Source organism: Stigmatopora nigra, chromosome 16, assembly GCF_051989575.1.
Source record: "Stigmatopora nigra isolate UIUO_SnigA chromosome 16, RoL_Snig_1.1, whole genome shotgun sequence".
Lineage (NCBI taxonomy): Eukaryota > Metazoa > Chordata > Actinopteri > Syngnathiformes > Syngnathidae > Stigmatopora > Stigmatopora nigra.
In genome coordinates, this window is record NC_135523.1 from 6,343,063 (window position 1) to 6,365,955 (window position 22,893).

The 22,893-nt window shown below is 38.7% G+C and overlaps 1 protein-coding gene across 4 annotated transcripts in view; it reads left to right on the forward strand.

Annotated features, from left to right (window-relative positions):
• The window catches only part of nrp1a (neuropilin 1a), a 44,818-nt gene that overhangs the window by 14,770 nt on the left and 7,155 nt on the right, over window positions 1-22,893 (forward strand). For all 4 annotated transcript variants that reach the window (XM_077735477.1, XM_077735475.1, XM_077735478.1 and 1 more), the window contains exons 4-10: window positions 117-298; window positions 6,391-6,618; window positions 8,275-8,430; window positions 10,321-10,487; window positions 17,469-17,624; window positions 19,337-19,481; window positions 22,178-22,509. In XM_077735477.1, coding sequence (XP_077591603.1) covers window positions 117-298; window positions 6,391-6,618; window positions 8,275-8,430; window positions 10,321-10,487; window positions 17,469-17,624; window positions 19,337-19,481; window positions 22,178-22,509 — 1,366 coding nt within the window. The remainder of the gene's footprint in view (window positions 1-116; window positions 299-6,390; window positions 6,619-8,274; window positions 8,431-10,320; window positions 10,488-17,468; window positions 17,625-19,336; window positions 19,482-22,177; window positions 22,510-22,893) is intronic.

Genomic DNA, 22,893 nt, shown 5'->3' on the forward strand with positions numbered 1-22,893 from the left:
TGGTGTGTTGAATATAGTGGAATAATATTATGATCCAGATTATTTGAAAATATATATTCATCCCATGCAATTATGCATACATTACTTCTAACACTGATTTTCTTCTCTTCACTCAGGTATGACTACGTGGAAGTCCGAGATGGGTTGGACGAAAGTGGTCAGCTGGTTGGCAAGTACTGTGGAAAGATAGCCCCCTCTCCCGTCGTGTCCTCTGGAAACCAGCTGTTCATCAAGTTTGTCTCTGACTACGAGACTCATGGAGCAGGTTTCTCCATACGATATGAGATCTTCAAAACAGGTTGGTAAAAACGAAACCTTGCATCTTACTATCACACTTTTTTTTTAAATAGAAGTGATAAAGTTCAAGTACTTTTTTAACCTCTAATTACAACACTTAGACTCCTGCATCTTTAGAATATATGGGATACCCAAGACTTTCTAATTTGATGCTCTATTTTTCATGCTGTACCTTCCAAACTATGGTATACTTAATTTCCACAATGTCCACACTATATATCTGATCCAAAAAAAATAATGTAGATAGAGTAAAATAATAATCCGAGTTGGCAAATGAGATAACAAGCCTGTTTTATTTTTTCTTGGAGAGCCAGTATAACCAATTATTAGGGCATATTTAAAAAAAAAATAATGTTGTTTTTTTTTAATGATGCACTCATCACATACCCAGAGGCAGCATTTAGAGAATGCTTGTAGCTCCTCTGTTTTAAAGAAAAACAAAGATTAAAACACATCTAAAACCACCCTACAGGCAGGCTCCACTTACATTAATTAACCTTAGTTGAAATCTATTGGATAGCCTTCATTGACCTCCAAGAGCATGATGGATGGTCCGTAAGGTCCCAGTCATTTTAATCTGTGTATACGCGTCTGAGTCTATCTGTGCATCACCACCTCAGTACAAGGCTGGTGGAGTGTGGCTTCATTTACAAGATCAAAGTGAAACTCCACGCCAACAAACACATACTGCTTGATCCCCCTTGATAGACCAGTTAAATCCACAACATTCTTCCATTGATTAGCGTGGTATGTTCCAATCGGATCTATTATCATAGATTTGATTTGAAATATGTAAGCAGCCAGGCCATGATAGTATTCCAACTACAGATCACATACTTACATATTTGATATTGTGTTTTTAGGAAGGTAAAGGTGCTGCTCATTTAGAGAAGTAGTCCCTTAGACTTTTTGTTGTTTTTAGTGACACTTGTTGTCCCAAGGAAGTGCGAGTAGTAAAAATTACCAGACATTTTGTCTACATTCATATTTTTATTTGCAATATGTCAAGCGTTTAAAGAAAGAAAAGTTGGAGAAACAAAGCGCCAACTGCTAGATTTATTGGGGAAGTCCCCATCCTCTCCGCCCTCCTTGTACATAGTTTTACAAATGAACTGTTATTTTTCAGTAGAGCAAAACCCTCATTATGCTATGAATAGACCCCATGTTTTGACTACTGCAGAGTAAGGAGCCAAGAATGAGGCCCCAAGATCAATTAAGAGTGTGGTTTCTTTGACGAAGACAGAGAGCCAAGCCGAGCAAGGAATACAAAGCTAGCTGATTAGCACGTTTTATCAACAATCTGGGTATTAGCTAGGGAAAACATAGAGTTGGCAAACACATGTAGCGTTAATGATGATGCACAGATGATCTGATAATAGCGGAATTGCCAAATTGTGCGTGCCAACAAAGTCACAAAGAAAGAATGCAGGCAGTTTATTACTATGATTAAAGGCTTGGTGATCACAAGATGTCAATCTCTGGGGCTGGCACCACCTTTTGTCACGGGTTAAATGCAACCAAAGGTCACACTTAAGTTAAACATACTCTTGGAGCATAATTATGTAAACACTTTCAATCTACACAGAACTGTTTACGTGAGCATGCGTACCCATTTTAACTATAGATGTAAATATATGTTCACGAATACCTCACATGTGCAAATGTTGGTACGCCTGTCCTTCATCACTTAGGGACTGGAAAATGTCTAATGGGAAGAAAGCAGGTATTTTTGCATCACACTGTGGTTGTTTTCTTATCCGCCCGCATCCGCACCTTCCATCCAGCCATCTTAATTAGTATGAGCTATTTAGTTTATAGCCTACAAATTGGCAACCACACTTCACGGAAAAGTCAGGGGAAGTACCACATGATGGAAGTTAAATTATCTTTGATTCACAGACAGAAATTAAGGTTAGGAGATTGAATTGCTTCCTGATGGAATCTTAATAAACAATGAATTCAAAGGACCGATAATGAAAGGACTGGAAATATGTTTCTGTTTATTAAACTATAATATATAGTAGCTAAATATTCCTAATCATATTAGTCTGGAACAATTCTGTATTTTTACTCACTACCAATCCAGTTTACATTTAAAAAGTTTATCACGTCCGACTCACAATTCTGAGAGAGATTTCAATCCTGCGTGGTATCTGACCTTCCTGTGCGGAGTTTGCAAGTGGGTTTTCTCCAGTTTCCTCCCCAAAAACATTTATGGTAGGCCAGGTGGATATGTGTGCATGAATGGTTATTTGTCTCATTTTGCCCACGATTGGCTGGCGACCCATTCAGAATAACAACCCCCAAAGTTGTCTGGGATAGTATCCAGCATTACCTCGACCCTCGTGAGGATAAGCAAAATGAATGAGTTTGTTTGAGTAACACATATCATGTTCGTTACACAGAAGGCAAATATTTTATTCTTGGCAATAAAATATCCTTAAACGTGCATATGTTTTTATATATGTTAGCATGCTGGCTCGACATGTGTTTTCCTTTAACAGATTGCCAGTTTGCATACAGCCACATCAAGGCTGGCTGCAGGCCCATTCAAGTGGGCGACGTGGCTTGAATACTACCATTAAAGACCACTCCTGCCCCCCTATCAACCGCGTTTAAACTCAAACTCATCATTACTATTACTCAGAAGCATGACTAAAAAGTCTACTGCAAGTCTGTCTGACATAATGGCTATCTTCAAATTAATACAAATACTCCTAATTTCAAATGCCCGCTTTATTATCCATTAGCAGTCACTGTTTTCACTTGCAGACACCTGTGAAAACACACTCAAGGTGTATGTGCGTATGTGTGTGTGCTAGGTGGGGCTCAGAGGGGGCAAATATAGCAAATGTATCTTTCATGGACGACACGCCCAAGTGCCACAGGTCACATCTGGCATAGAGAAATGCTGTCATCATACACATACAAAGAGACTCTTGGCACATGGAAAAATATAAGAATCCAAGGGCAGCCAGAAGGGAGACTGCGGCATTTTACCTCAAGCCCCCTTCCCTATTAAGATGTGTCATCCCTCATATTATTGGCCCAGGCGGGTGTGACATCGCAGACACAGCAGAACATTTAAGGTACTTTAAATGCTGTGTCAGAAGTAAAATATGTTAAAGCTTGTATGCATGTGTCACCACATGCATAATGACTTCATTCTCCATCTGGAATTTAATCTTGGTTAGTGGGCCACGATGACGGAGGGAAGGTCCAAAGCTGCCACTGGGTTGAGAAATAAGATAATCAATGAGCCTCCTGAGAACGAAATAGAACATAAACATTGTTTATTTACTTACCAGTTGAAGAACAATACCCATGCCATGATTTGTTACACAAATACTTTGGGTCAAAGGAAAGTGAGTGATGAACAACTCCAGGGAAAAGTCTGAAAAATACACATGTCCCTTTTACACTATTTGTCCCAGGATATGCCTTGTATGCCTGTGTAAACTAAATACAGATGTAAAAAGGTGCTGTGGAATGTTATTCTTTGCTTATGGAAGCAATAACCCATCCATTTTCTGTAAATGGGACAGCTGGTATTCTTGAAATACTCCTCTATTAAAGAATATTGGATTGATATAGAAGAGTAGTTGTGCAAAAGTAAAAGGCCATATGTGTTAATGTGATGGAATGAACTCTACATTTCTCACTATAACATAATTTCTTGCAGCCAATTGGCAGACAAAAATATTTTCTAGTCCTTAAGTCCACTGACTCTAGGGTTTTAACATTTACTTTGTATTACTTGACTTATTTTTTTTCTTTTATGAAGTCTATATGGAATTGTATCCTTCACATTTTTGTCAATTGGAAGCCCACATGGCATATTCAGTTGAGAACAGTAAAATGTGCTTCAAAACAGCTGAGCACAAAGGCGTTTATACAAAATCTTGATCCATTTAAAGTGTGAAATCAACCAAATAGCACCTGACAGGAATGTTTTGGCATTTTAAACAAATTTCAATTCTTCTGAATGAACCCTAGTGACATTTGTTTACTCCCCTAACCAGCGTAGAAGACTTGATACAATAAGGAGCTAGAAAGAATCCATTACTGCTACCAATAAATGTTGTAATATACCCAAGATGGAGGTTGTCACTCAGCATTTGTTATTTTCTATTTCCTGTCATAAACTGTAGTCTGTTAAAAAGCAGTGTTTGGACTGCTGTGGCTAATTTGTCTGCTCGTCTCAGTTGTGGTGACGTCTGAGCGTGTGTGTGGCTCTGGGATGAGTTCTGCTGTAGTAATTCGTCACAAATTCCCTTTTTGTTACTTATTTTGACCCTGTGGGTAAATTCCGCCAGGAGAGATACAGACATCTTGGGTGATAAAACAAGCAGACGCTGAGTCAGTTGGGAGGAGGCAGTGTGTACTTGGCTGACAACAGGATATATACTTCCTGTGATGCTGCTTGTCATCATGCTTCGGCATGCACATGCTCTAAAAGACTGATGGTGTCACAGGAAAGATTGACTGTGCTACCAAGCGGATAACAACTTAGACATCAACTATGGAATCTTTGTACTTTTCTTGGGGGGTATTAACACTGTTAGTCATGAAAAGTAATGGTCACAGAAGTGGGAGTCACAACCGTTAAAGTATCAGTAAAACCGAAAAGGGTCTCTCTCTCACTACTGTGATTAATATGACAATTACTCAATGCTCATGCCACACAATGGACTTCTAAATTCAGTTTTATAAATGCCAGGTCTCCATGCACATGAAAATGCATTTAAGAATAGATTGCACTCCAACCACTGCTGTAATTTTATTTTTATTTGCACTGTACCACCATTATTCTTTGAATATTGACTTTGTTTTTTTTTTCCCTGAACATAGGTAATGAATAAAAAGTTAATATGTAAAAGTTAAAAACACAACATCATACAAAAGGAGGACAACGACAACTTTCTTATTATTATATTGGATTATATTGAAATATGAAATATATTCTGTCCACTACTGAATAAAGCTAAGGTTCCTCACATATTGTGGTGAAAGGTATACAAATTGAATTACAGAATACAAGAGGAAATGGGCAATATATTTTACCAGCATTTCCTATGAATTTGACCCAGTCAGAAAAGTTACTCGTCCAACTAAGTGACCTAAGCTTTCTCACATTGTTCTCATTTTCTAGTTCCAAATATTCCTAAAAGCTGTGAAATTGTCCCCCGCTGTTCTCAGAAGCCACATTTTCAAAAATGCTCTAAATGTCAACTTTCTAAATTGGTCCTCATCAGGGCTTTCAACTTGAATTAAGAGCAAATCGATGTAGTACTCCCTTTAATTTCTCCATGAGTGGACAGTCAGACGCAGATAGGATTGCCTGAGTTTGCGGCCCAGCAAGATGCCGGAGTGAAAAAAAGCATTTTACTGCATTTATTTCAAGTACAGCCTGCTGGTTTTTATCGAGCAAAAACATATTTGTAATTATGTTTTTGGTCAACCCCTTCTGCACCCATCATGAAGGCTGTCAGACTAGTGGGGAAATTATGTTATGCCGGGCACGTTTCTGCAACTAATAGCTCCAAATGATTGCTCTAACTGTATACCTTTAGTGAGGCAGGGTCAATCCCAATCTACTTTTATGCTTGGATAGAGGACATTCATTCATCCATCCATTTTCACTCTGAATTGGTGGCCAGCCAATCGCAAGACTACAAGGAGACGGAAAACCATCTACACTCACACTAACACCTAGGTGCAATTTAGAGGGTTCAACCAGCCTACCATGCATATATTGGGGATGTGGGAGGAAACTGGAGCACCTGGAGTAAACCCACGCAAGCCCGGGAAGAACATGCAATCTCCACACAATGTATTAATCTCAAGTTTGTTGCTTTGCAGTTCTGTCTAATCACCCTCTTGCTACTGCCACAATGTAATTTCCCAAATACGGGACGAATAAAGTTATCCAATCCAATTTAAATCATTCTAAAATGAGGATAATGCAGGGCACAGTGCTAGAGTAGGCATTTTTTTAAATGTCAAAACGTCAAATAATACTTGTTTAGGTTAAATTTGAGGTCTTGGGCTGTAGTTTACCATTAGAGTTAACCATCCTTTTCTTTCTTGCAGGTCCTGAATGTTCTAGAAACTTCACATCCAACAGTGGTGTTATAAAATCTCCAGGCTTTCCAGAAAAGTACCCCAACAACCTTGACTGTGCTTTCATGATATTTGCCCCAAAGATGTCTGAAATTATCTTGGAGTTTGAGAGCTTTGAGTTGGAGCCTGACCCAACGCCTCCTACTGGTGTCTTTTGCCGTTATGACCGTCTGGAGATCTGGGATGGCTTTCCTGGAGGTGAGCGCTTCTCTTTGCAGCTTTCAGAAAACGTTTCACTACTCATTTTTCTTTTGCCAATCTATTTTCCTTTCACATCTCAATCGTCCACAAAATAAGACCATATTATACTGTATAGGTTCTATATTGTGTCTTGCTTATAGATGTCTGGACACAGAACATTTGTATTGATGCCAAATAATTACCAAATTTAAATACATAGTCTTACTTGTTTTTGAAAAGGCTAGCATGATGAGAAAGTAGGACAAAAAGCATTACTCAGGAGTCTCAGCTCAGTATGTCACACAAGCAAGTATTCTCATGTCAGGGAAACAGTGGACAACACCACGTCAGACTGCCATGAAGTGTTTTTGTATGTGATAGACCACTCTGACAAACAACAGACAACTGAAGGGAAGAAAGTGTCTGCTTTTTTTGCTCGATCCAGAGGTGGCTGCTCTAGTGCATTACCACAAGAGATGAAACCGCATTCCTGAAAAGAGTACTACATATAGAACTATATATCCATCAGTTCTTGAAACAGTAAGAAAAAATTTCCCCACATAGTTTGCGATCGTGCTAGGGCTGTCATAAAAGCACCCAAAAAAATGATGGCACTTCTACAACAGATACTTGGGTTCTAAAGATTAATCTGGGCTGTCACTGTTGCACCCCTAAAAATCCCTGGGGCCTGGCATTTCCTTTTTATCCATCAGATGGACAGGGAGCCGTGTTGGGATGACAGCCGGCTGCAGGGAGGTTGTACTGTCTCTCGCCACTGCTCACAGCATTAAAAATCACAGATAAGCCACAGGTCTCTGTGCACCAACATTCTTCCAAAGGTGCATGGATCATAGCACACAAGACACACAGAGCAAGGTCATTGTACTTGTTTGCTATCACCTCCCACTGCTGTTAACATTTCCACCTCTGTGCCATTTTTCTCTGTGCTTGCCAGAACGGGCCCCACATGAGGCCTTATTGCTTTGTCTTTTACAATTTCTCTTTTGTGTCCACTTGTTCTCAACGGATTTTTCATTTTTTCTCAAAAGAGACCCGGACATGGCAGTTTTTTGTTGTTGTTGTTTTTTTTTTTTTTTTACTCTGGTGTTGACAGCAATAAGAAACATGCTTAGCCGGTGGGAAAGGTCTGAGTTATTTACAACCCACAAAAAGACAATGATCACAGGAACTTAACTTCACCAAGTAGGTCATGGAATGTTGTAACCTTTAAGGTTATTGTAGCATTCCATAGTAGTGGTCAAATAGGTTTAGTGGGGGGTGCCACAGCTGCAATTATTGGAATAAGGTGTCTTTTAATTTCACTGTTCCTGCTATGAGATAGTAAACTTAAATAGCCACCCTAATTGTGTTGCCATTATAGAACATAAATATAACTAACTTACTTCAACTAATGTTTAAAAGAAAAAAGTTCTCACCATCTGGACAGAGCCCAAGTCTATAGCAGTGATTAAAAAAAAAGTTTATAAGACCAAATTAATTTTTAAGCATTTGGATTTTGACTGCTGTCTTTTGGCCTAGGGCTGCATTATCACTCCATTGGTTGTGCAGGCAAGATTCCTTCCCTAGGAACAATGAAACCATAGAGAAAGGAAGCATGATAAATTCACTGCAGTCTTCTCCTGATAACCCTCCACCCATTTTTTTCCCCTTTAGTTGGACCATACATTGGCAGGTACTGTGGACAGAACACACCGGGCAGAATCATTTCTTATACTGGCATCTTGGCACTTACAATCAACACCGACAGTGCCATTGCCAAGGAGGGATTTTCTGCCAACTTCACAGTCATCGAAAGGACTGTTCCTGAGGGTAAGTTGCCATAAACACACTAAAAAATAAGATTAACTTGGATGTCAGCAAAGAAGCAGACATAGCTCAACACAGAAAATAAGAATCTTATCATTGCAGTTGCAGAAAAAAAATAACTGCCAAAGGAATTCTCTGAATATAAAATAGCAACTGAGAATACACCTGGTCTTCATTTGATTGGTAGTTCATTACCAGAGATGCGGTGTTTCAAGAAAAAAATGTAAACTTAACTAAACAAAACAAAACTCCACTGTTTACTGGTGGAATGTGTTTTTTTTGTCCCAAATGGACACAAAACAGGTCCAGACATGACCCATAATTTAGAATCTCCGTTTTTGTAAATACTATCCATCACACGTCTGGTATTTTAAGATGCGGCATTGCAGTCACTTAGCGTGACCTCCTGACCTCTATTTTGGGAAAAAAAAGAAACTTCCCACTTAAACATTTCATTAAGAAACACGGAGCAGTCATAAATCTGTCCAGAGGGTAAAGACCACCGACACACATACACACACACACACACAAAGTGTGGCTTTAACTCGCAGAGGAGATAACGGACATTAAACAGATCTACTAATCATCTCCAAAAGATTTTACCTTGCCCTAAGGAGACAGAAAGACTGCAAACATGCATAAAAAATTAGCAAGCCGTTGTGATATCATTATTTGATGATTTCCCCTAAGCTACTTAGGTTGCCCTAATCACACATCTTGGATCAGATGGCATATTGACAACTTGGCAGAAAAGCTGACATAAGCTGATGTGATGGCAAGACAGTCTTCCCTTTTTGTTATTACTTGCAAACAGCAACGGTTGACTGGAAATAGCTGAAATTCATTGATCGAAGTGATAAGGTTGATGAAAGGCAAGGCTTTTCTTATACGTACTCTTAACACCTGAGATCACATTTATCACATTCATTTCCTTTGAGGTTATAATTCTATGTTATGTGATGCTTCACAGCTCACCAGATCAGGTTGTGCAAATGGTTACAAACAAACAACCCTTTGTGTTTCGCCCAGTCAGTAAAGTTTAAGATTTGATAAGTCAGTTTGATAAGACTCGACTGATTTTGAAAAAGTGGTGGGATGAGATGCCAATGTGCATGACCGCACATCTAAAGTAAATTGAAACGCTTGAAACCGAATGTGCTTTACCTATTGTACTAACGGTATGCAGCCATGCTGACAGACACACAAATGATGTGCTTTGAATGACCATTACAATGGTGCCGCCTGTAGAGGTGTCAGAATGTCTGACCTCCAAGGGTTAACTGAGTCGACCGCAACCTGACCCATCGGAATCTGTAACCACGGAGCCTGGCATGTTTGGAAAAGGCTCCCCCATGTTAACACAAAACAACATAAAACATCCCTGAACCTGGGTGGTGTGTCATTTTAATTGTAATTTACAACACCAAGGATCAGATAGTAAATTAACCTAAACTCTCCCATGAGACCATGTCCGAAAGAATAATGTCATGCAAAAAGATCCTGCAGATGAGGGAAGCAGATCTAGTCTGAAGCAGCAAAAAAGTAGTCTGAAAGAAATTTGAAGGCATAAAAAAGACAAACTTAGCCCGTACTTAATATTTCATGGAGACATTTTTACTTCTTAATGTAGACCACTTCCAGTATGTAGCCATTACAACCCGGGGAGAATGAAAACAGCAGGGATTTACTGAAGCATCTATGATGGAAAGTTCTTTTCCGGACATCAGCACTCAGTGCTTGATATGTGTTGCTGTCCTCCCCTTAGATGAGCTCTGAAGTTGAAAGGCAGTGTAGACCCATGCTAGGTCTAATGTATGACAGCATAGCGCTTAGCAAGCAAATAAATATCTCTTACTCCCTCCCATTTTCAATTTGTCAACTTTCCTTTCTCAGATTTTGACTGCAGTGACCCGTTGGGAATGGAATCGGGTGAGATAACATCTGACCAAATTGTGGCCTCATCGCAGTACAATCCAAGCTGGTCCCCTGAGCGCTCTAGACTCAACTACTATGAAAATGCATGGACCCCTGCACAGGACTCAAACAAGGAGTGGATACAGGTAAGAAAATTCATCATTAATAGATAGAAATTACATTGATCTGTCACATAGTTGAAAATCAAGCCTGATAACAGTTTCCAATTTATACCAAGGAATACCAAGGGAAATATATTCCGACATTGCACTAGTATGGAGTTTGGGTCAGAGCGTGTCATACATGTAGCTTTGAAAAATATTCATGAAAAGATAAGGTTGAATACTTTTCATGTTCCTCTGGCTCTGAGTCTTACCTTTATTCTTTCACTATTCCTCGATAACAGCAAATTAGGATTTTGAGAGGGCAGTCCTGCTAAACACAAACTTTGGCAGCCTTTTTTACATAGAAAAATAACCTTAATGTTTTGTTTTTTTTAAAAAAATATGGTTTCATCTGCTGCCATATGCGAACAATCTGGCTCACAGAGGGAACTGTTATCGTCCAGCTTTTAATGGTAAAACAGTCACGTACCACAAGTCCACTCGCACTACAAGTGCCTTCAGTTACTGAGTCCGAGCACTACCTGAATGCTAATGGGGCATGTTTGATTTATTATCTGAAGTCCCTTCAGGCCTTGTAAATTCCCAGACTCTTTTTCTTTTTTGTTTTTCTTCCGTTTTTTTTCTTTCCGGCTCTCTCTGGTCTTTTGCTGAAAAGTTTGGCCCCATCATATTCCTAAGGGGATGAATAATAGAGCCAACCACAAGACAAATATTTACTTTCGGAGAACCACTAGCAAGCTTTTCCTTTTATTATTGCAGTGAAATTATTGTCTTGGGATCTCGCAATGCTCTTTCAGACTAATTTAATCAGCGAGAGAATGTGTATATGTGTGTTCTCCCATGCATGTGTCCTTTTTTGGGGTACTTTTGGACTTGTGGTTGATTGTTCTGGACATAGTCCACTTTCTCCCATGCAAGTACAGTGCATAAATCTGAGTGGACCAGGAAGGGAATATATGTACTTCCCCGTATAGCCACAAAACTGCCATATTTGTACAACATGACTGTCTTTTAAATAGTCATCAGTTATAGTACATTTGCAGAAATCTTCAATAAAGAATCTGAGAAAATACAGCGGTTATTTTCCCATAAAAAAAGAGTCCCCCTAAAAATATATATTACAGTTTTTAAAAAACTATTCATTGTTTTATGGGTCTAAATTTCAGCTTCCATATTTTTTTTACACAAGTGCAAGAATTCCATCTCTAATGTATCAATAATGAATAATGCTGAAAGGTTGTGCTGGGTTTCTTTGGGCTGCTTATTACCAATTTATGACGGAGCATTGCTGGTTATCATGCACATGGAGAAAATAAGACAATTATGAAAGTAGTTTGGAAGCTGCATGAATAAGGTGCTTACACTATTTGGCTCTGCTAACTAAGGATGACAACAGCCTCTTGAGCACTCAATCCCACTGTGCCTCTTTTCCAACGGAAAGATCCGCACAATGATTTGTTGTCACTTGAGACTGGATTCCCTCGTTATACATTATTGATCATGTCGAAAATTTGATTTGGCAGTAAAAAGTAGATTCTAAAAGGGATACACTCTAATGGGTCTGCTTGGTTTCTCTATACTAATCAGATCAAATCGCTTCTAATGTTTAAGCTAACGAAAGAGCCTCGTCTGTGGTTGTCATGCAATTTGTGCACACCAAGCACTTCTGATGAGCGTTTTGATTACGAGCCCAATTATCACAAGTGGTATTAAAAGAGTGGAATTTGTTTTTCTGCTTTTTTTTTACTCCATCTGTGGTGACGCAACAGGGTCAGCAGCCTTGTGGCACGAACAAATCATCTCAGTGCATAGTGAGATGTGTCACATCCATTCATTATTTACGTCATTATCATTCTCTGGCTCGGGTTGGTTTTATAATTCATGATATGGAACCTTTATGTTCTTGGATATGTTTCCTTTATCTGCTCTTACCTCATCGATTTCTTTAGTTTTTTTTTTTATCAGTCCGTCATTCTAACCTAAGGACAGTAATTACAGTCTTATGTAGTTTGAGCAACTAGAGCTGAGTCAACACTTTTATTAATCAGCTCTTTTGTGTATACAATGATAGGCAAATGTGGTAGCAAAGATAGAGTTGATAATCCTTTGAAACAAGACTTTATTTTCTTGTTTGCTTGAGCTCACGCTCTACCTACTTCACTAGTCAACCCACCTCTTATTCCTCATTAAAATTCAAGTCTGCAGAAGAGCATGAAGGTGGGAGATTTGTGCTTATTATCCTCCTGTATGCGCCAATGTGTTCTTTGAAGCCTAAGAGGATGAACAGCAGGAGTCTCTCCAGCAGGTTGAAGTGAAAATGAATTAGCCTACACCCCAGACTTCGCGGCTCACGGCCTGATCATCGCCTTTATGGAGTCAGGGTAGTACCAGAAGGGAAAACTTGATTAACACTTAGCATTGTCAAGAAAACACTGCATTTGCACATTGTAGAGCAGAACATGGTGGCCTGAGGAACTGAGGGTTCCTTGGGAATATAATGGGGTAAATTACTAAGGATCTGGAAGCATATTAGATAGAAAGGATCTGATGGTCACAAAGAGTCACTGGAGTGTCTGAATGATTGAATGAAAGGAGGACCAGGTCGCTGTCAGGCAGCTGCCATTGATTGCATGCGCACAAAACATGAATAATTAACGCCGTCTTGGAGAAAGCCCAACTGTCAATACTTAAAAGCCTTTTTATTGAATAACTCACAATGGCCATATTATACATAGTAGCATATGTGGCATGGCATACAGTAGGTTTTTATGCCTGATGAGTCACATCTATAATTTATACTCAATAGTTATATCTGCTGCATCTATTTCATCATGCTCTATCTGCTAGTCTCATTGTTTTTTTATAGCTGTCAATGTCTTCAAAAGTAAATTGTTTAATCACAAAAGGAAATGACTTTTACTTGCTTCCAGTTTATGGATGATGGCAACTTAATTTAATTTGATGATGCTTTTAAAGTAAGTTAAAAAGCTGAACATGCCACTGGTTTACTTTTTAAGGGCAACCGAGGATAGGGAATTTGTAGTCTATATGCAAATATACAATCATTGTATTTATTTCCTTGCTTTGTTTTTGCACATTTGGAAATGGCATCCTGATTTGTTAACCGCTTTGAGTTGACTTTTCTGTGTCGCTCTGTAAAGAAAACATGACTGAAAATGTGGTCCACTTTGAAAAGATAACAGGTTGCGTTTTGATTATTTCCCTTACCAAACAACCTCTAATTGCTTACTTCCCCATACACAATTAAATAGTTAGAAAAAAACATATTTCTCTTATTTAATGCATACAAGAGGAAGTTAAGCCACTCTATTAGTTACCTAGTTTCCGCTCATTTTCTATAAAGGCGTTCAGTTACCAAAGACTACCGATTTGCAGTTCCTTTAATCCTTATGACACCCCAAATGAAGGATAATTACAATGCTATCAAGGGTAAGAAAAAAATGACCTGATAATTAACTATAATAGATTAGTTGAACCAGTTTGTAATAAGAAAAAAGTCAGCTCATGATTAGTGTCATGCGTTAAATGGTCAGTCGCATATTATGGGATGGAGTCATCAAGCAGCTGCCAGACGTGACATATACCTCCAGGTCGCCTTCTTTTCCTGTCCAATGAACATGTCATTGTTTGATAATCATGACTCAGAGCTGTAGTGAATACATATGTGTCATGGTTAGTAATAACAATGAAGCCCTAACAATCATTAAAAATCACAGCGACCTAATAAATAGACTCAAAGAAGTTTTACAAGCTCACTAAAACAATATTTAATCATTATTATATGTGGAGTCATAAAATGTTCTACATTTGCCAAGATAATAACAACTGTTATCATTGTCTTTGTTCGCAAGTTTACTGACTCTATCATTTGATGATTGTGTATTATTTTATTTAGGTACATGTTATTAATACATGAAAACAGATTAAGTCATGACTAATTAGTATTGATGATGATTTTACAATTAAATTGCTTACACAGTACTTTTGTGTCTCACAAAAATGTAGCATTTGGTATGCAATATTACTTGTGAGACTAATGTGCTGCTCTCTCTGGAAAAATAAGATCACTAGGGCAATGAATTGGAAGACATACATAATTTAAGGGTTCCTGAAAGGTGCCGTCTCTAAATATAATTCCTAATAATGTCAGGAGAATATTGGAATAAGCGTGACATGGTGGGGCCGGTCTTGGGTCTTTGCGGTCCTTGAGTAATACTTTTTATTTTAAGATTGGTAATAGAAGTAAAGGAGAGTCCGAAAACCCTGGCAAACTGTCTGTTTCGAGGTAATTAATACAATATGAGGGAAAACATGCTGCTTGCATATTAGATCGCTAAAACAAAATTGCCATATTTTTCCTGTTATCAAAGAATTACTTGGAAAAAAATCTATCAGAAATGGTTTGGGTTCAATAGAATGTAAGATCTGTGATGTATTTGCTCCTTCATGGGACAAAGTATTTCCAGAAGTTATCTTCTATGTGCACCAGATGCTTTTTGGTGACTTTTAAGCTTTGTTTTGGGTTTTTAAAAAGTATTTCAAAAGTTATTTATTTTCCCCTCCAGAGTTCACACTGTTGGCTTTTTGGCAGCTCAATTATAAACCAATCAAGCATAGAGAGAGAGAGAGAGATATCACCCTAAAAAGTATTTTATCAATTTCTTATGCTGCATTCATGCAACAATAACCATAATCAATGTGGAAAAACATATCAAGTATCTTCAATAATGGCAAGAATCTTCAACCAAACTACTCCTAGTACTTTATAACTTTTGTATTTATTGCTAACAACAACTCAATCTACCTCATCCAAATGGGATGTGGATTAGAGCACTTTGATCTACTTGCTTGTTTTTACAAGCCTGACTGCCAGATAATTTCCTTTCCACCCATTGCAACACTCTTAATGTTTCGGTTTCCCTCAAAGCTTGATTATTACAAACATGTTTTTAGGCCACACAGTGAGAGCACAAGTCAAATTATTAATGCAAGGGTAATTTGCTTTAATGTGTCACTGTCTACTCTCTACAGGCCTTTATTTCTGTCCAAGGGTGTGGACTGTTATTACGGATAACTAGCAACCAGGATCAAAAAAGCCCCCAATTTTTTGTCACTTTTAGCCAGTCTTTGTCAAATAAGTCGCTCAAACATGCACTGCAAGTATGTGTTTTTTATTATTAATGTTTAATCAAACAAAATAAAAGTAATTTCCTCGTCTACCGACTGAGGTGGCTGCTTAAAAAACTTTCACTCATTGTTATTTTGGTCTGTTTGTTGTTACTGTGGCCCCTGGGTTGTGGAATGCAAGCAGGCAGACAGTCTTCTCTGCTCCTGACCCACGTAACCTTGGTCTGTTAGCGCAACCACTACCTTGTTGTTCTTCCTCTAACAAGCAGCCATTAATAAATCATGCTTTGCCCATTATCCAGTACCCTACTGTCTGCAAGTCTATATGACAGTGATTCACTGTAGACCCCACTGTGTTCACCTTTTACATCTTCTAAGCTAACTAACTCGGTACAAAACTATGTAAAACAGTGTCAATTTCTTGACAGTACTACTAGGTTATATGTGGCATACATTACTTGAAGGTGAAATGCTTTTAATGCTTGTTAAAAAGAGAGACTAGACCTCTATGACAACCACAATTTTCTCTCCATATGCAAATGAAATCAGTTGTTCTTATCCCAAACTACCTCTACAATGAAATCATTTCTCATTAATGTCATTTCAGTCTATCAAAATTGAATTGCAGATTATTAAGAAACATACATTATACAACATACATATTTAAACAACTTTCAGTTCATTTTTGGGGTGGGCCATATGATTTGTCCCCATTTTTAGCCATAGGGTATCTGATTATCTCTTGCTGGTTGTTTTGTGGTTACACATCCCAAAAGCAAAATTATAGAACCTTTGCGTAAGTCTCGGGTATCACCCACAACATATAGTAAAGGCATCAGTAAATGTTTTGTTTTTTAGAATAGCGGATGTCCTTGCCACATGCACAGACGCCTACTCTCATAAGGGTTTGTGTGGTCTTCTTTTCCTGAAAGTCATGGTCATGGTTGTGATCATCATGATGGTTGGCAGGCGCACGCTGTGATTCTGTTTAAGGTCTGGGGCAACCCAATGACTAACTTTGATGAGCATCAGCTCTGAAAATGTATACATGTGACAAATACATAAAAAACAGACATCCACCCGCACACTCACTTACTCTCCTCCAGATATTTAAAAAGACTTGAAGTTGTAATTACTGCCAAGGTGCATCAACAAAGTATTGTTGAGCTAACTTTGTAGTGGTGTACATTTTTTTTTTTAGATCTGACTCTAATTTATATTGCCCAAAAAGCATGTCAATGTTTGTGGGGGTTATTGCAATTTTACATAGGCTCCTACATTTCAAAAAAGATTATTATTTGAGGTTGTAGTGCACATTGTACATGGTCTTTGTTCATTGCTTTTTACACATGCTGAAAGCCTGTCAAGTTGCCTCAAGTTTTTAGTCGTTGTTGTTCTTCTTGTGTACACTAACTTTAAAGTCTTAAGACTCAATCATTTGTGAACCAAATGTCTTCCAATTTGTTATGGGTGGTTATTTATTGATAGTCGGAGTACATTTTAAATTTATTTTGCATCAAATCTGATTATTAACTGCAGAGTACTGCATGACCTGTAGGGTACAAGTAAGACCAAAGAGGGCATGCGTGCAAAACCTTTTGTTTAGTGTAGCTTACTCATGTAATGGTCAATTTGATCTCATTGTACAGCTTGCTTCCTAAGTGCTTACATTTTTATCCAATATCATTCACAAGAGGAAATTAAGACTTCATCCTGAATACTTCATTAATGAATGCATATATTTTCATTACATGTTATTAAATTCCAAGACGTGGAACACATAACATTTAGGGGGGTGGAAGTATTAAATATCTTACTTGAATCTGCATCTTGTTCTGATTTTCTACTTGGCAGGTGGACCTTGGATTCCTACGGTTTGTCTCAGCCATCGGTACCCAGGGAGCGGTTTCGCAGGAGACTCAGAGGACTTATTTTGTAAAGTCCTACAAAGTTGATGTCAGTTCAAACGGAGATGACTGGATCACGCTAAAGGAGGGCTCAAAACAAAAGGTAATCCGGATCATCAAATGTTTGAAATTAGTGTTATTTGATATGTTATCATAATGTCCTAGATCATAGTATTTCAAGTTACAGCCCCAGTACATCGTTCAAAGGTTGACAGTATGGTAATGATATCTCTCTAATGCTCAAGATATAGATACCAGCAACATTAGGAAAATATCCCAATTCAAACTGTCCAGTTGATTTGAATTATGGTCTTCTGTGTTGCTTTCAAGCACCACAAAATGGGAAATACCCTGTCATATATGCTATAACGTGTAATTATGTACTCTGTTCCATGTGGTCATGTAGCCACTGCACGTGTGTAAGCGGTCAACTTGAACTGAGCATACTCATAGTAACTGTAGATGGGAAGAGTTTCCAAGGAATGTTGTTTGTTTTGGGCTGGGATCAGCTTGTTAAAGGTACAGCAGCGACAAAGGATTTGACAACAACACTGTAATGGAAGGGTTGGTGAGGGTGTCATGTTTGAGCAGCTGGTGAAGGCGGATTTAGGAGAGAGGTTGGAATGGTATGAGTGGTGTAGCCAATGATTGCTGATCAGATGCTCAACCAGTTGGATTTTGCCCATCTGGATGCAACCAACGAAGTGGGTGTCCACTTGGTGATTGATGTATGTTTGAGATGTAAATATTTTTGTAAATGTGTGGAAGCGACACTGTCTCAACAGAAATAGGGCTTCCAAACGATCACGTTTGTGCACACAGACCACTGGGTTTGCTTCCTCTTTGTCCTCTCTTAAGTACACTGACCCTTGTGTGTAAAGTGCAAGGTGCCACAGAAAGACTCGGTGGACCATGTGTTTTTTTTTCCATAGTCTAAAGTGCTTCTGTAGAGAATGGGCACCATTTACTGCCTGCTGAGTTTGCAGTTATGAGCTCTAGAAAAAGCAAGCAAGGGGGAGAGTGACGACATTTGGGAGAGTTCATGACTTTGTAACCGAGTCCCTTAGCTGTATGAGTGCCTTCCCGGCATGTTTGATAGTGCATGGGCTAAAGACTAAGCCCTTGCATCATGTTTTCAGTCATGCAAAATTAGTCGGGCTTCAATATATTTTTCTATCAGTCCCACCATGCTTTTCTCTGTTGGATTGCTCTGGGCTATGAGTGCTGAGTTCAAGAGGTTAGAGGATAGTATGGTCACTGGTGAGATTCAATTACCTAGAATGAACTGTGATGGACTGTTCAGAGTTGATTGGCTGGGTGGTCAGCTCCCTTATTTGGTGCTGGTAAACTGACTGTGTACCCTAGGGCGAAACTGTGACATCCCTGAACTTTACATAAGACACTGCAGAAAGACAGCTACAGTGAAATGACAGAAAAGGGGCATTTTCAAATACATTCTCCAGTTTTACAGGCCATATCCCACATGTGGTGCACAGGAGACAGGAGAACTATTTATGAGTCACCTATAGTCATACATTTTACTCATGTAACCAAAACACTGGATTTGCTGTCATGGTGATGCTCACTTTAAGGCTATTGATGGAATCCTAATGGTTTCTCTATTTGATCCATCTAAATATCATTATATCACTGCATTTATTATACTGTATTTTGTTATATGTATTTGTAAGGATTGTTTTTTGTGTCCAATTTATAATGAGGCATCTGGATGATGGTATTACCCATGTTTGTTTTTTTAGTACACCTTGAGGTTAATTGCATACCATGATCTTCTTCACTTTTTCTGACTTTCAGGTTTTTCAGGGTAACACTAACCCAACAGATATTGCCAAGACCATGATGCCCAAACCTACTCTGACACGCTTTATCCGCATCCGTCCTGTTACCTGGGAAACAGGCATTGCAGTGCGCTTTGAAGTGTATGGATGCAAGATATCAGGTTAGTAGAGTGGTGATTCATTCTGACCGAAAAGCTTATAAAAACATCTTCTGCTGTGTTTGTCACTAAAATTGCAACTAAAAGTAATCCTTAAAATGTGAAATATAAACCATCAGTCTTGTGGTAATCTCTCTCTCCTTTTATTGCCTCTTCCAAGGTTTAGTCTGAATATCAACCTGCATTTTGTTTTAAGAGATTACATGATTTGCATTTAAATTTGAAATGCAATCTTCAGAAATGTGACTTTACCGCAGTAAAAGAAAAATCTTTAATAATGAAATCACTCAAATCTACTTTGCCTGGACCACAAACATAGCTTTAACCATAAATAAGTGTCCAACATAACAACATCACATTTGTCATAATATCCTATATTCATCTAGAAAGTTGATGTTCCCGTTCATGAATTAGCATTGTTGTGTGTCACATTGTGGAAAGGTACAATATGTTGTTGAGGGATAAACCTTCACAACAGGGTGGTCCATGTTGGGAGATCAGGTAGTCTTGTTATCTTGTCTTTAGATGTAGTACAACCTCATACAATATAAATGGAGCTAACAGTTGGCAGACAGAGGGCTGGGCTTTGTACGGTCCCATCCCTCCTGCTGATCTGGTCTCAGCTTCCTATTTAGCTACAGTCTGTTTTCTCTTGCAGAGCTTTCATTTTGGCAAAAACCTTGTTTGCCTCTTTGGCGTTTTTATTTTAATGACACTGGCATCTCAAACTGTCTGGTTTTCACATTCAATAGGCCGAAGAACATCTGTTAGTTAGTTTGGGGGAAATAAACAGTTATCAGAGTTTTCTAGTAAAGGCTATTTATGGATTTCCATTTTTAGTTATCACGGATAAAGGAAGTTTTAGGGTTTCGCTGTATAATGATATGGAAGAAAGTGTTTTGCATTTTAATGTGTGGCTGTTTTTATGATTGCAGCATGCTTTGTGGGTTATCAATGTTGCAGCTGTGTCGTGTGTTTTTTGGGAACATAACCAAGCCACGGCATATAGCAAGTAAACACATCACAAGACAGAAGTCACCGCAGGGCCTCTAAAATGACGTCAGCACCCCTGGGTGCTCAGAAGATACTGCCAGCGCCACTGCATTAGTACCGCACATGTAGCAGGATAGGAGTTGTGGGACTCTCGTGGCCTGGATAAAGCTGTGACTCACTGACTTATATTTGAAGTTAACAATGTCTGATAGCACAACTTGCTTAAAGAAGCCTAAATATAGAGCAATGTGGTGGGCTGTGCTTGGTGCATAGTTTTTTTTTAAGAAACAGTACATGAAAGCAAACCACCCATGGAACACAGGTGTATGGTTTCAAACTGCAGAAGTGGTTGGGGCCTCATCACTAAGTCTCAACTAGTCATTAATATCAAATATCCGCACCCCGATGCTCATAACATAACCACAGTTAAGTGATGAACAACTTTGACTCCACCCAAGCCAAAAATAGTGCCTATGAAACTATGGATCTATGGATTGGTGCTGCCATGTTTGTTGATGTGGGTGTTCCAGTTTGTCATTAGAGAATTTGACTAGAAGAAGAAAATGCCAATATAATAAATTCTAAAACAGAATTGTTACCTACTCCCAAGATCATCATTAGATTACGTGTTTTGATTGCAACCTAGAAGTTCACATTTGGACATTTGTACCAATACATTACAAAAATCACAATTTATCTCAAGGCTCTGCTTAAATGTAGCTTTTATATTACCATAGAGTGTCTGAATGAAGCCTTGTTCGCAAAGTCTTTACTACTTTTGCAAGATGCTGCTTTGCCTCTTTGTTGCCTTGCAACACAGTGCATACATTGTTCTACAGACACAAAGATATATAATAACGTATGATGCATTCCTCTGTGGGAGTCAAAGCCGTTACAAATGGCATCTGCCTTAGCATCTGGGGATTTACTGGAGGTCAGGAGCATATGGGATGGAGAAGTTTTCTATTACCCCGCAATGCAAGCTGGTATGGTTATCTGTATTCGTCTTCACCCCGTCTTAAAATATCAAACATATTATGGAGGTACTATATCTTTTACATAAGCTTTACTTGAGGTATTATCATATTCAAATGAAGTTGGTAATAATATGTTAACACTAACAATTAAAGGCATGAATGTAAGACTATAAACTGTTAATGTTCCATAACCTAACACTGAAATCTCAAGTAGTACATGCATTGGAATCAACATAGGCAGTAGATATAGTTCTACATAAAAGGATGAGTGGATGAGAAGGTCCAGAAGATGTCAACAGCTGTGTAGCAGAAGGAAGATGAGTGCAGTCAGTCACAGTTGAAACAAAGGCAATGTGTGTGTGTTTTTTTTGGCGTGGGATTAGAGACTAGTCTGTGGAAGGAAGAAAAGGGAGATGGGAAATGAAGAGAAATAGTGCCCCCAGAATGCAGGATGTGGAATCACCAAGTTAGTGGATGGTTTTAATTGACTGCCTGGAGACAAGTGCCTCAGGGTGAAAAAAATTAGGATGCATAAATCGGTGGGCGGCAAGAGAATGGAGAGAGATCATAGTTATATCACAATAAAGTGTCCTTACAATGACTTTGCCAATTAACCCAGAAGAAACTTTAACCACATAATGCAAGATTTTAAATGTATGACATATTGTGATCCAAATACAGAGTCAAATGAAAGGAAAATCTAACTTTCATTTTGCTTTTGTCTTTTAGAGTACCCATGTTCAGGCATGCTGGGAATGGTATCAGGCTTGATAACTGATAACCAAATCACTGCATCGTCTCACACCGATCGGAGCTGGGTACCAGAGAACGCTCGCCTGCTGACTAGCCGGACTGGTTGGACCCTGCTGCCCCAACCCCAGCCGTTCACCAGGGAGTGGCTACAGGTGGACCTAGGGGAGGAAAAAGTGGTGAAGGGACTGATTATTCAAGGGGGAAAGCACCGTGAAAACAAGGTCTTCATGAAGAAGTTCCGGCTTGGACACAGCAACAACGGGTCTGACTGGAAAATGGTTTTAGACGGCAATGGAAACAAGCCGAAGGTATAGTATTTGGATATATTATCTTATATTCATATATAGTATGCAAAATTATGCATTTGCATTGAGTCAATGTGTCCAAATTACGAGTGCGTCCAGTTGTTTAAGTCTTTCTAGACTCAATGTGAATGAGTTTCTGTCATGACTTGAACCAACTGAGGCTGTAGCAATCGTTATTCCCACGGCCGTTATATCTGTTAGTATTCTGCACAACACTGTAGAACTATCTCAACGAAAGGAAGAAACTTCACCTGAGGTGAAGCAGACAGAGGACTGGAAAGCCAACGTTCTATAGTTGTGGAATACTTTATTTTGCAGCAATACTGTACATCATGCACTGTATATATACGCTAACAATGCACACTTGTACACTTTCTCAGACTTAGA